This window comes from Mastigoproctus giganteus, chromosome 5 (genome assembly GCF_048544385.1).
Source record: "Mastigoproctus giganteus isolate SK-2022 chromosome 5, ASM4854438v1, whole genome shotgun sequence".
NCBI lineage: Eukaryota > Metazoa > Arthropoda > Arachnida > Uropygi > Thelyphonidae > Mastigoproctus > Mastigoproctus giganteus.
This window is the reverse complement of record NC_143579.1, coordinates 11,284,357-11,298,588: the sequence shown is the minus strand read 5'-3', so window position 1 is coordinate 11,298,588 and position 14,232 is coordinate 11,284,357. Positions and strand designations below refer to the sequence as shown.

General features: G+C 37.0%; 1 protein-coding gene across 3 annotated transcripts in view; it reads right to left on the bottom strand.

Moving 5' to 3' along the window:
* LOC150085169 (tectonic-like complex member MKS1) overlaps positions 1-14,232 on the bottom strand; it is a 502,024-nt gene that overhangs the window by 47,588 nt on the left and 440,204 nt on the right. For 2 of the 3 annotated variants that reach the window (XM_090373059.1, XM_090373060.1), the window contains one exon: positions 4,241-4,374. The exons of the other annotated variant lie outside the window; for it this stretch is intronic. In XM_090373059.1, the coding sequence (XP_090229185.1) occupies positions 4,241-4,374 (134 nt within the window). The remainder of the gene's footprint in view (positions 1-4,240; positions 4,375-14,232) is intronic. 3 annotated transcript variants of the gene reach the window in all.

Sequence of the window (14,232 nt, the reverse complement as noted above, 5' to 3'; positions counted from 1 at the left end):
GTCCAATAAACACAAGAGTAAGGATGCTGAAGCTTTAGTAAGAAGCATTATACAATCACAATGGAAAAGAAGGCAAAAATAATAAAGAAATGCGAAGGCAGTGAGAATACGAAAGATGTTGTGCACATGTATATATGGCATGAATCGATCAATGGTGGCAATGATTCTAAAGGATAGAGAACATGAAAAAAAAGTCATGGATGAAATGGAAAAGGTATTGGTTATGAGGTTAGAGGATCAGAATAAATTTTGAATGCCTATTAGTCTAATAATAATTCAAGAGAAGGCTATTCAAGAGAAGTTTATTCAAAGTTTGAAAGCTTAAGCAAGGCAAAAATGTTTATGATGAAATATCTACTGCAAGTCGTGGGTGGTTTCACAAATTCAAGATTTGTTCAAATCTACATAACATCATGAGTGGCAAGGCGGCTAGTGTGCATACAGTGGCTGCAAAATAATTTTCTGCAGTACTTGCGTAGGTTTATCAAGAAATTATCAAGAAAAAGGGGTATCTACCTCAACAAATTTTTAATGCAGATGAAACATGTTTTGTTTATTTTGGAAGAGGATGCCTGATAGAATATATATCAGCAAGGAGAAAGAAGAGTATGCCTGGTTTTAAAGCTTAAAAAGATCTAATTTCTATCCTATTTAGTGGAAATAATTCAGGAGATTTTAAACCCCTATTAGTTTGTCATTCTGAAAATTGAAGGGCACTTAAAAACATAACCAAAGCTTTACTACCTGTCATTTGGAAAACTAACAACAAAGCCTGAATTACACTTTCTTTGTTTGAAGATTATTTTTTCCACCATTTCATTCCTGAGGTTAAAAACTATTGCAACCAGAACAAGTTGCCTTTTAAAATCCTCCTTTTGCTTGATAATGTCCATCAAGAAATATCATCTAAGATGTAAACTTCACTGGATTCAGACAGGCAGTAATGGCAACAGAAGATGATAATGGAGTAACACTGAAACAGTTTTGGAAAGACTATGATATTTACAAGGCTTTAAAGAACATTGATGCTTCCTGGCACGAAGTAACAAATATGAACACGAATGGTGCATGGAAACACTTATTCCCCATGTTCATTAACAATTTGAGAAAGTTGATAATGAGACACATACAGTGAAACTTCTCCTAACGGACACCTCTCGTTAACGGACATCTCTCTACAACGGACATTTTCAAATTCCCCAACTCACCTCCATTGGTTTTAACATGTTTGCAGCTTCTGTCTAGCGGACATTCTCTGTAACGGACGCGGACAGGCAATCTGCACTGTTTCGTTTAGATTAGCACTTAATTTGATCTCCCCATAACGGACAGCGGGCGAGCTCACGGCCCTTTTTCTAGGAACATTTCTTCCACGTATTGCCCCAATCGTGTGTTTATTTTCTATTTCCAATTCTCTGAATTTTATCAAGGTTTACGTCGCGGTTCTAAACCCTTTTTCAAGAATTTTAAGGCACGTGTAAAACTTCTGATGAATTCGGCGTGTGCAGGGAGGGGGGGATATGGTCGGCCTTTCGTCTTTTCAGTTTCAGTTTTGTTCAGTGTCGTGTGAAGTGCACAATGTCTTCTCGTAAACATTTAACTTTAAAAGATAAAGTCGAACTCATTAAGGCGTATGATCGGCAAAAAAATAGTGTTCGCAATCTCGCTGCAAAATTCAAAATCGGGAAGATGCAGGTAAGCGACATCCTAAAGAAAAAAAATGAACTGTTCAAACAATTTTGGCAACACGGAAATGATCAGGTTCAAAAATCATTCCCGAAAATTGTTGGACTTCAAATTTGTCGCGCATGTGCTAAAAAAATTCCCATTAATGGGCCTATTATTAGAGAAAAGGCTTTGGAGGTTGCGAAATCTATGGGAGTAAATGAGTTCAAAGCTTCTGTGGGATGGCTAGACAAGTTCAAAACTCAGCATAAAATTTCTTGGAAAACCGTAAGTGGTGAAGGTGGATCTGTTGATACTGGGGTTCTAACAGAGTGGACCGTCAAATTGGAAGATTGGATCTGTTGATTTTAAAGCTAAGGATATTTACAACTGTGATGAAACAGGGTTGTTTTTTAAAGCTCTTCCTGAAAAAACAATGAGTCTTAAAAACGAAAAGTGGCAGGGCGGAAAAATTTCTAAGGAACGCTTGACTGTACTATTGTGTACAAATATGCTGGGAGACTTTGAACAACCTCTTGTTATAGGAAAACCACAAAATCCTCGTTGTTTCAAGGGCATAAAGTTGAATCTTTTGAATGTTGACTGGAAGTCTAATAAAAAAGCGTGGATGACACGAGATATCATGAGCGAATGGATAAGTCACTTTAACCAAAACATGATTCATCCAAAACAGAAAAATTATTCTTTTCATGGATAATGCTGCATCTCACCCGCACATTGAATTGTCCAACATTCAAATCGTTTTTCTGCCACCAAACACATCTGCAGAGTGTCAGCCCTTGGATCAAGGGATAATAAAAAAATTTAAACTTCACTACAGAAAATGTGTTTGAAGACATCTCATTGCAAACATGAACGATGTAACATGTGCGAGTGACCTTGCAAAGAAAATCAGCATCCTAGATGTGATTCGATGTATTTCCTCTTCAGTAAACGCAATTAGAAAACAAACTGTCGTGAACTGTTTTGTAAAGTCTGGCTTCTCAAACGCAAAAACTGAAGTTGTGAATAGCAATGTGGAGCACTAAGAAGAATACTTCCGCTGCAAGTGACCCTGGCTACAAAGATATAGACTCAAACCTCACTACAGAAGATGGTGCTCTAGATATCAACGACATTATCATCGATATTTTTCAAGAAGTTCCTCATGAGGATGAAGAAATGGAAGGAGGTCATTCTGTCGAAGAACATATTAACGACGAACCACCGATGAAAATAGAAGAAGCGCTCATACAAATCAATCGTTTAAAAATGTTTTTCGCCGCTGAAGAAGATACTGAAGGACTTTCGATGGTTTCTTCACTCCAAACAAATGTTGAAAACAAAATTATCAGCCGGAAGAAGGTGCAGAAGAAAATAAGTGATTACTGTATCTATTTTTCTTAAGATAAAGTCATAATATGCATAGCACAATTGTATGTATATTATTTACAAAAATATTGTGCAAAATCTGTATATAATTTAATTTAATTTTACATTAAACGTTTAACGATTTTTCTTTATCTCTTGTGTATGTAATTGTATATTATTTACAAAAGTATTGTTAAAAATCTGTATATATTTTAATTTAATTTTACATTAAACATTTAACGATTTTTCTTTCTTTTTTTTTTTCTCCCTCAGACTTCTTGTTAGCGGACACTTCTGTCTAACGGACACATTTTCGTTCCCCATGGCTGTCCGTTAAAGGGAAGTTTCACTGTATATTAATGGATTTTGTCCAGATGGGCACAGAACTTGAACTAGATCTGACAGAAGAGGACTTTAATGAGTTGATATGTTCACATACCTAGGAGTTTACAAATGAAGATTGAATGGAACTAGAATCACAGAGGCTTGAAAACAATACTGAAGAACAAGTTGAAGAATGCAAAAGATTTACCATAAACTATATGGCAGAGGGCTTCAGTTTGATGGAAAAGAGACTATCATTATTCGAGTCTCAGGATCCAATCCAAACTTAAATAGATTTATGAAAGTGTCTGCAAATGCACATGAAGCAATGTCTTGTTGCAAAATTATTTATGATAAAAAGAAGGCCACAACGTAAACTTCACTGGATTCTTTTTTCAAGAGAACCAATAAGAAACAGGAAGATTAGATCCAATACTATCAACATCTTTAGGTGTTATTTGGCCAACTTTTGAAACACCTTCCTCACCTTTCTACAGTTCTTCTGATGATGATTAATGATAAATTATTCATGCTTATTTAATGTAAAACAATGTAATTTAAAATAAAAATGTGATTTTTTCTTTAACAAGTTCTATTTTTTGTTTCCTTTTATTTTTTAACAATTTGAATAAAATTTTTACATAATAATGTGGTAACATTATTATGTAAATTTGACTTATGAATGGCACGTAGAAACCTAACTGTTCATAAGTAGGAGAGCGCTTGTATATAATTATACAGCCAGTCATTCTGAAATCTTTTTGAACCTAGGCAAATCATCAATAACCCTCTGAAAAGGGGAAAAAAAAAAATTCATATAATTAATATAAATGCCATACAGATTAGCTTTTATGTATTAAATTAATTTATAATGGAATACCTGAAAAGATGATGGAACCCCCACATATAGCAAATCATCAAGTTCTGGAGTTTCCCCAATAAAAAATCTTCGGAGATTAGTAACACATGACTGAGCAACAGGCCTCCAAGTATGTATCAAGAATTTATGACATCCTGTGTGCAAAAAAATAGTTGGACAAAAGAAAATAATGTAAAATCTGCTATTTATTCTGATTGCCATTTTAAGTACACCTGTACCTTATTATTCATGTTTTGATCATTAACTAAAAAATTTTTTTAGTCTTTAAAGTGTAAATTATATTATTTTATTTTATAATATAATATACATAATTAATCATCGACTTTTATTTATTTATTAATTAAAAGGGTCATTGAAACGAAACAGTTTGCAGATGCACCTAGTAAAAAGCAAGCATCTGTAGCAGCAGTCCCATCATGTCATAAGAGACATTATCCCATAAAACTGTACTGGTCGCTGGTGAATTCAAGATGTGAAAGTATCACCACTGAGTGTTTTCTTTAAGGAGACCAATGATGTATTAAGCCACGTAGACAGATGAGACGTAAGCAAGGTTGCAGATTACTAAGCATAAAATCATTTTTCAGTTCAATATGCTCATTAAACTGTGACTGGTTAGACATTTTTATGAATTTTTTCTGGATGCAGAATGTTATAAATAAATAAATAATTTTGTGTTTATTCTCCAGATGACCAAAGCCAAAAGAGTTGAATGCATACATATTGAATTATTAAGGGCAAATGGATATTCAGTACCATAGTCAGAAAGGGCCATGCACATTTTGTGGCAGTGCAGAGGCTCAAATCTACAATTTTGCTTAATGCTTAATTGTGGTCATGCATGCTAACCACTGAACCATGGTCCAGTGGTTAGCATGTGTGACCATGTTAGGTGATTTATAGTAATATTTTGGATAGATTAGACTTACCTTTTTGTTTTCCTGAAGGCACTGCTAAAACAAATACACTTTTCTTTATTTTTAATTTAAAACAAATGGGAACCCTACTTTTATAAATATCGGAATAAAAGGAATGAAATACAAATTGGAAGTGAGAAGCCAAAATACATGTAGAGTAATTTAAAATGTACTGCCTAGACTGAAGTTGATGTGCCTATTCTGGATTTATTAGATGACTGTTTTCTATAACAGCACGTTAGAGAGACAATGAGAGAAAGCAACACTTGTGAAATGATTATCGGCAGTGACTCTTCATGCATTAAGAATCTCCATATAAAAGATCTACTATGTGGCAGTGATCACAGTGCATTGATTTGGGATTTACTTAAAGATATAATGACTGTCAAGGATAAAGGGATGAGCTTTTTGCTTTTGTAAAGGTGACTGCAATGGTCTCAGGTAGTTTTAAATTCTATTCAGGAGACAAACTGGTGATATTATCAACAGCAAATGCTCAATGAAAAGCATTGAAGGAAGTAATCACGTTTGCTACTAGGCTTTTTTTTTAATGCCAGCCAAGAGATACCCTTCAAGGCTCAAATCTAGATGGATGTGATAAACTGATGAGACCAGTGGTAAAGAAGAAAAATACATGGAGTGCGTATAAATTATCAGGGGATATAGAAAATCACAGTATGCATAAACTAGTCTGCAATCAAGTCACATTGGTAGTTAGACAAGCTAAGGCAAATTATGAGAAGTCCACTCTAATTACAAAGGAAAAGAAAATTAGAAAGAATACTTATTTAAGCACTAGAAAGAAAGGGATGAATCATGTTAATGTCTCAGGTTGCTGACAAACTGAATAGATATTTTGCATCTTTGTTCACACACAAGAGATATTTTAGGGTTGGGGATGCCACAAGTATATCGAATTAGCATTAGTAGAGATATATGATGCAAGAAAGCTAGCTTATACAACATCAGAAAAAAAAAATAATAATAAATAAATAAATAAAAAATAAACCCTTCCCATTTCATTTGACATTAAGCCATCATCAATATCATTGATAAATACAGAAAACAATAATGGGCCCAACACTGAATGTAGGCAGACTCCACTACTCACATTAGTCCACTGAACCATAACTATAAGCTTTTCCAATGTGCTTTAAGCACATTGGGAAAAAAAAAAAAAAATTGAACATCTCAGTGAAAATAAGAGAAAATTAACATTTAAAATCATTTAGGTACAAAGTTTTTATTTTTTGAATTTTCAAAAATTTCACAAAACACTGCTCGAGGCCACAAAGATGTTTTCAAGAAACTCACTCCAGAAATGATACAAAATACCATATTTGCATTTCATATCATTTAGGTTTCTTTCAGTATTGGAAAAATCAGTAAATTCTAAGTTGATATTTTTTGTTCTATATCCAAACATATAATTCTTTACATATGCGATTTTCTACAATGCATTTTCTACCTTTTGATCAAGAGCTAAGGGCTTGCCTCTCAAAAATTAAACTTTATTGTGTAGTTATTATTGGTGACTCTATTGTTAGGAAGATGGGGAATATATTATGCAAAAAGGATAGGTGGAACAGAACCAGGGTATGTCTGTCAGAGGCAAAAGTTGATGACGTTTTATGGTCAGATATCATCTTTTAAGGGCACAAAAGGTGATATTATTGTACACGTTGGCACTAATGACCTTAAGAGTAAGAGATCTGCAGATTTACTTAACAAGTACAGGTCAATGCTGGAAAAAAAGTTGCAAGTTGTGGTTAAATTTGAAAGTGTCTGCAATTCTTCCCAGACACGATAGGAAGGAGTATATGATGAGAGCCTTGTCGATCAATTTGGCCCTGGAGAGATTGTGCAAGGCTCAAGAAGTAGAATTTTTTTCACCTGGTCTGTGCTTGTTGACAGGAGAGACTACTTCTAGAGGGATGGGGTACACTTAAATAGAAAGAGTGCAAGAATATATGCTAATGCTATCGAGGCAGTGTTAGGTGGGTCGGAAAACTGCTAGCTTGGGGGAATACATAGACTAAAAGGTTAACAGTAGCCACAGGTAGAGGCAAAAGTGATTCTTGCATTGCTTCTATTGTAATTAGCAGCAGCCTAGAGAGCAAGTTGATGGGGACTTCGAGAGCTGCTGGGAGTCATCATGGAACAAGTAAATACATGGGCTGTGTTAGGGTAACTAATTGTAAGAACAAGTGAACGTATACTTGCATGTACACTTATGCTAGAAGTATAGTACACAAAATTGATGAATTTGAAGTGCTGATCAAGACATCAAAGGCAGATATTGTTGGGATACCAGAGACATGGTGTCACACAGATATAAGCAGTGCAGAATTAGAATTTGGGGAATACAATGTGTACGGAAAGGACAGACAGGGTAGGAAGGGAGGAGGGGTTAAAATCTAAGGAAGTGCATCCAGTTGACACAGGTAGACAGTGCAATGTTGAGTCTGTTTGGTGTAACATAAACACTGGGAAAGGGAAAATGACAGTAGGAGTATGTTATAGGCCTAATGACTGTGATGAGTACAATGAACAGTTGTGCAGAGAAATAGAATTGGCCAGTAAATCAGATTGTCTTGTAATGGGGAATTTTAACCTTCCAGATATTGACTGGAACTTGTTGGTTGGTTACTCACATGCTAGCAAGACTTTTGTGGATTTATTGGAGGATTGTTTTCTAAAGCAACATGTTTGAGAGGCAACCAGAGGGAGTAATACCCTTGATCTGATTATCAGCAGTGATTATTCATGCATTAAGAATTTGTAAGTAAAGAAACCACTAGGTTATTGTTGTTATTTGGTTTTTAGGAGCATTAGCAACTAAGGCCATATTGCTCCGGGATATGCGGTGGTCATTCCCTGACCTTTCCGCATTCTCCGTATTTGGTGGTGATGGGCTCGAACTGCGGTCTAATCAAGAAGCGTGTGCTACGCACTGCTGCTCCTTCCCACCTGGCTACGGAGGTGCAGAAACCACTAGGTGACAGTGATCACAGTGTACTGATGAGGGATTTACTTAAAGATGTAACTTCCATCAAGGGTAAAAGGAAGGTTTTTGTAAAGCTGACTACAGTGTACTCAGACAGTTTTTAAATTCTATACAGTGGGATCAACTGATGATGTTACCAATGGTGAATTCTAAATGGGAAGCATTTAGGGACTTAATTTGGAGGCTACTAGGCTTTTCGTACCAACTAAGAAATACTGTTCAAGGTTCAGGCCTAAATGGATGTTGGATGAATTAATGAAGCTCGTGGCAGAAAAGAAAAATGCATGGGATGCATATAAATGTATCCAATATATATAAATACATTGGATGCATTTATATCAGGTGACACAGAAGCCTATGGCAGATATAAGCTAGTCTGTAATCAAGTCACAAAGGAGGTTAGGCGGGCAAAAGCAGATTATGAGAAATCTTTGGCAAAGGATGCAAAGAAAAACAGCAAAGCGTTCTTTACTTATATAAACTCTAAAAAGGAAAGGGATGAATTAGATTGGTCCACTCAATGAGTGGACTGTAGATGATCATTCTCAGATAGCTGTCGAACTGAATGAGTATTTTTCATCTACATTCACACATGAGGAGTTATTCAAGGAGGGCAATGCCAGAAGTTTATCAAACTGTAACAGGGAGCGAAGTAATTTTGTGATAACTGAGAGCAAAGTGGAGGAGAAATTGTTGAAGTTAAACATAAATCTGATGCACATCTCCAGTCCATGGGGACATGGACTGGAGATGTGTGTGCAAATATATCCCCAATTCACAAAGGGGGTTCAAAGGGTGACACAAATAATTATAGATCTGTTAGTTTAACTTCTATTCCGTGGAACATAATGGAGTCAATAGCTGAGGAGGTGATACAGGATTGCCTAGACAAGACAGCAGTAATAGTTCAGACACAGCATGGGTTTGTAAAGGGGAAGTCTTGTCTGACCAATTTGATTGGATACTATGATGTGGTAACAAAGGAACTGGATGCAAAAAATAATTTTGATATCACCTACTTGGATTTCAGGAAAGCTTTTGATATTGTTGCAGATGGAAGACTGCTGTGCAAATTGGAGTGGTATGGCATTAAGGGCAAGTTACTGCAATGGATAAAGGGATGGTTGAGTGGAAGATGGCAGAGTGGTAATAAATGGACACTGCTCTACATGTGCTAATGTTATGAGAGGAGCTCCCCCAGAGTTCGGTGTTGACAAGGTTGTTAATGACATAAAGACAGAATCCAGAAAAGTTAGACAGATGGGCTAAGAAGTGGCAACTGAAGTTTAACATTGACAAATGCAAAGTACTCCAAATGTAGTACAAATGCAGTAACCCAAAAGAAATGTACTAACTGTGTGGTACTACACTCAGGGAGGTGGAAAACACCTGGGGGTAATTGTGCAGTCAGATATGAACTTCTCTGAGCAGTGCAGATGGGCTGCCAGAGCAGGTTATGGAGTTTTGTCAATGATATATAGGAATTCTGCTAACAGAGACAAGGAGGTGATTATCCTTCTGTATAAAGCAATGATCAGGCCACACCTTGAGTATTGTATACAGGTCTGGAGGCTGCATTTTAGGAAGGATGTAGAGTTGCATTGGTGAGAGGAACAAAGGGATGCGCTTACGAAGAAAGGCTTAAGTTCTGCAAATTACAGCATCTGGAGACTAGGCACCTGTGAGGTGATCTGATTGAGGTGTATAAGGCCTTGAATTGTTTGAGCTGGCTCAATGATGATGGTATACTTCCGCTTGCTCAGATTAAGAACCTGAGGGGGAAATAGATTCAAATTGCGGCAAGACAGTTGTAGAATAGATGTGCAGAAGTTTGCCTTTAGCCAGCGGGTAGTTGATTGCTGGAACAGACTTTCATCTGTTGTTGTGGAAGGTGATAGCTTAAATAAATTTAAGGCTGAACTACACAAACATTTGGAGTGACCAGATGGGTGAAATGGGAAGGTTTTTTTTTTTTTTTTTTTGGCTGATGCTGTGTAAGCTTGCTTTCTTGCAGCATATGCCTCAACTAATGCTAATGCTTATATAGAGGAATTTGTTCTCACAATGAGACACAAATATCACATTGACGTTTTTGAGTAATCTAATATTTTCTAATTTATTTGAATTTTTTTCTAGTCATGAAGTTTTTTTTTTTTATTTAAGGTGCATTGACAAATAGTTTACATTTAAAGAATTAAATATATGTACTTATACAATATTATATTTTATACCCACCCCAGTATTCTAGTTGAGAAATAGATTGTCAGTAGTGATAAATTATAAAGAAAGCAACAAGCATATATAGCTCCAACAAAAAAACAAAACACAGAAATGATTGCCAAATGTCAGCTGTCTAAATATACTAATAATCTTAGTTCTACTGTAAATTTATTCAAACTAACTTTCATGGCATTAGAAGTTTGTTCCTACAATCACCTACCTACTAGCTGAAAGTATATTGACGTGCATCTATCTTGCAACCATCCTTCTTCCATTTAAATTTATGCCCACTCATGTGTATTTGTGCAAGAGGAAGAATGCCGTCAGAATTTAGTTTTCTCAATCCTTTCAATCAGTTCTTGCAGCTACCTAATTTCTAAACTCTGTAATTTGCAGAACTGAAGCTTTTGTTTGTAAGGTACCATTTTGTTTCCCTCACTAATCTCATTGCCCTGCTCCAACAGATCAACATCTAAAATGAGGCTTCGAAACTTGTATGAACTGAAGATTTGTTTATTTGGCTTTTAGGAGCATTAGCAACTAAGGCCATATTGCTCCAGGAAATGCGGTGGTCATTCCCTGACCTTTCCGCACCCTCCGTATTTGGTGGTGACGGGCTCGAACCCCGGTCTAATCAAGAAGCATGTGCTACGCACTGCTGCTCCTTCCCACCTGGCTACGGAGGCGCCTATGAACTGAAGATGCAGCCTTACCATTACCTTACACAACAACAAAATTTCTTCCTTATCCATGTTGGTAGAATTGCTGTATATCATTAACAACACTGCAAGAACTGTCCTGGTATCCTTTCTGCATTTTTCGGAGAACTTCAATGTCTGATTGCAATTATCCCCAGGTCTTGTTCACTACCCGTTAGTGTTGTACCACAAAGCTCATATGCTATCTGGAATTACTACTAGTACCCTTATTTACCTTGCATTTGTCAATGTTAACTTCATTTGCCACTTCTCAGCTTATCTGCCAAGTTTGCTACATCTTTTTTGCAATAACATATCCTGATTACTGTCACCTTGCCAACTTTTGTATCATCTGGAAACTTAGACATTAAGCCTGATATGCCCTACTCAATATCATTAATAAATATAGAAAATAACAATGGGCCTAGAACTGAACCCTGAGCCACTAATAACATTATTCCAAGAAGAGTCGTTCCCACTAACAACCACTCTGTCTTCTCCTGCTTAACCAGCCCTTTATTCATAGCAGTTTGATTTGATTTAAGAATTCTTGGCGCAAGAGCTACTGCGGCTAAAATGCGCCTGTTAAATTTTATATTTTATATAATGGTTTTGTTTTAATTCATATATTGCTGCTAATGATTTCCAAGAGTAACAGAGAATGACTATAGCTTGCTTTAGAGATAATATTTAGTTTTATATTTGATTGTAGTAATTTATTTTCTTGAGGAACTGAAAAACATCTGCTATATTTTTTCTATCTTCCAGTATGGTTTTGAGAGTGAGGGAGTGATGTTTGTTTAGTTCTTTGAAGGAGTTTCGGCGCTCATCTGCAAAAGCTGGACAAGTAATCAGTACATGTTCTACTGTTTGTTGTGTGTGACATACAGGGCATAGAGGGGGATCCTCTCCTCGCAAAAGATAAGAGTGACTGAAATACGTGTGTCCTATCCTTAACCTAGCAAGTATCACTTCATCGCGTCTATTTTTCTGAATGCTGGATTTCCATGGTTGGAGTAATCTTTTAATCTGATGCAATTTGTTAGTGGTAAGTACTTGCCATTGCTGCTGCCAGTGATATATCCCACTGTGATCAATAACGTGTTTATAGTCTGAGAAAGGGATATATTCTGATGCAGAAATATTGTTGTTAGTGTCTTTGGCAGCTCTGTCTGCTTGTTCGTTACCATGTATTCCGACATGGCTTGGGATCCAGCAAAATCTAATGTTACGACGTTGTTCAAGGAGTTTTGATATTTTGTATTGAATCTGCTGTTGTAGGGGATGTTTGTTAGAACTGATATTTTGTATTGCCATCATGGAACTATGGGAGTCAGTAAAAATTATGCTGTTTTGAAAACTTGAATGGTCGATTTCATCTAGTGCTAACATAATGTCTTGCAGTTCTGCGGTATAAATGCTACAGTCTTTTGGGAGTTTTTGGGCCAATGTGATGTCAGAAAAGTAAACTGCCGCTCCCACATGAGAATCAGTTTTGGATCCATCTGTATATAGAAAGCAATGATCTGAAAATTGTGCCTTATAAGCAGCGTGCAGCTGTTGATGGTTTATATGAGAAAGGATTTGTTTGCTCGAAATTAGCATTAGCATTAGCATTAGTAGAGGCATATGATGCAAGAAAGCAAGCTTATTCAGCATCAGCCAAAAAAAAAAAAAAAACACACACCACTCCCATTTCACCCCTCCGTTCGTTCGAAACACCTGTCCAGTTGAGCTTTAAATTTGCTTAGGCTATCAACTTCAACAACAAGTGATGGAAGTCGGTTCCACCAACCAACCACCCGCCGGCCAAAGGCAAATTTCCGCACATCTATCCGACATCCGTTCTTCCTCAATTTGAATTTATGCCCTCTGAGGTGATTATTCTGAGCAAGATGAAGAATCCCATTGGCATTGAGCATGCTCAAACCATTCAAAGCCTTATACACCTCTATCAGATCACCTCGCCGGTGCCTAGTCTCCAGACTCTGTAATTTGCAAAACTTAAGCATTTCTTCGTAAGAGCAACCCTTTGTTCCATTCACTAATCTTGTTGCCCTTCTCTGTACCCGTTCCAGCAGCTCTACATCCTTCTTGAAATGAGGCCTCCAGACCTGTATACAGTACTCAAGATGTGGCCTAACCATTGCCTTATACAAGGGAATAATCACCTCCTTATCCCTGCAAGAAAAATTCCTGTATATCATTGACAAGACACCATGAGCTACTCTTGCAGCTCGTCTGCACTGCTCAGAGAACTTCATATCTGCCTGCACAATTACCCCCAGGTCCTTTTCATTCTCCATCACTGTCAGTGTAGTACCGCAGAGTTGATACGTTGCTCTGGGGTTACTCTTTCCCATATGTAGTACTTTACATTTGTCAATGTTAAACTTCATTTGCCACCTCTCAGCCCATCTGTTCAACCTTTCCAGATCCTGTTGCAGCAGCATAGCTTCAGTAGTATCCTTAACAACCCTGCCAACCTTTGTATCATCTGCAAACTTGGACATTAAACTTGATATCCCATCATCAATATCATTCATAAACACCAAAAACGACAAAGGACCCAACACTGAACCCTGAGGAACTCCACTAATAACATTAGTCCACGTTGAGCAGTGTCCATTGATTACCACTCTCTGTCTTCTGCCACTCAACCATCCACTTATCCATAGCAGCAATTTGCCTCCAATGCCACACTGCTCCAATTTGTGCAGCAGTCTTCCATGTGCAACAGTATCAAAAGCCTTTCTAAGATCCAAATATATAATATCAAAGTTATTCCCTGCATCCAGTTCTTTTGTGACTATATCATAGTATCCAATCAAATTGGTCAGGCAAGACCTGCCCTTAACAAAACCATGCTGCGTCTGAGCTATAACTGAATTCTTGTCTAGATGATCCTGCAGTGCTTCTTTAACCAGTGCCTCCATTAATTTACCTGGAACAGAAGTTAAACTAACAGGTCTATAATTACTTGTGTCAGCCTTTGATCCTCCTTTGTGAATTGGGGTTACATTTGCACATCTCCAATCTATGGGTACCTCCCCTGAGTCCAAAGAAGCTCTCATAATTATGGCTAGGGGTTTGCTTACTTCCTTTGCTGCCTACTTTAATATAACTGGATAGATCCCATCCACCCCAGGT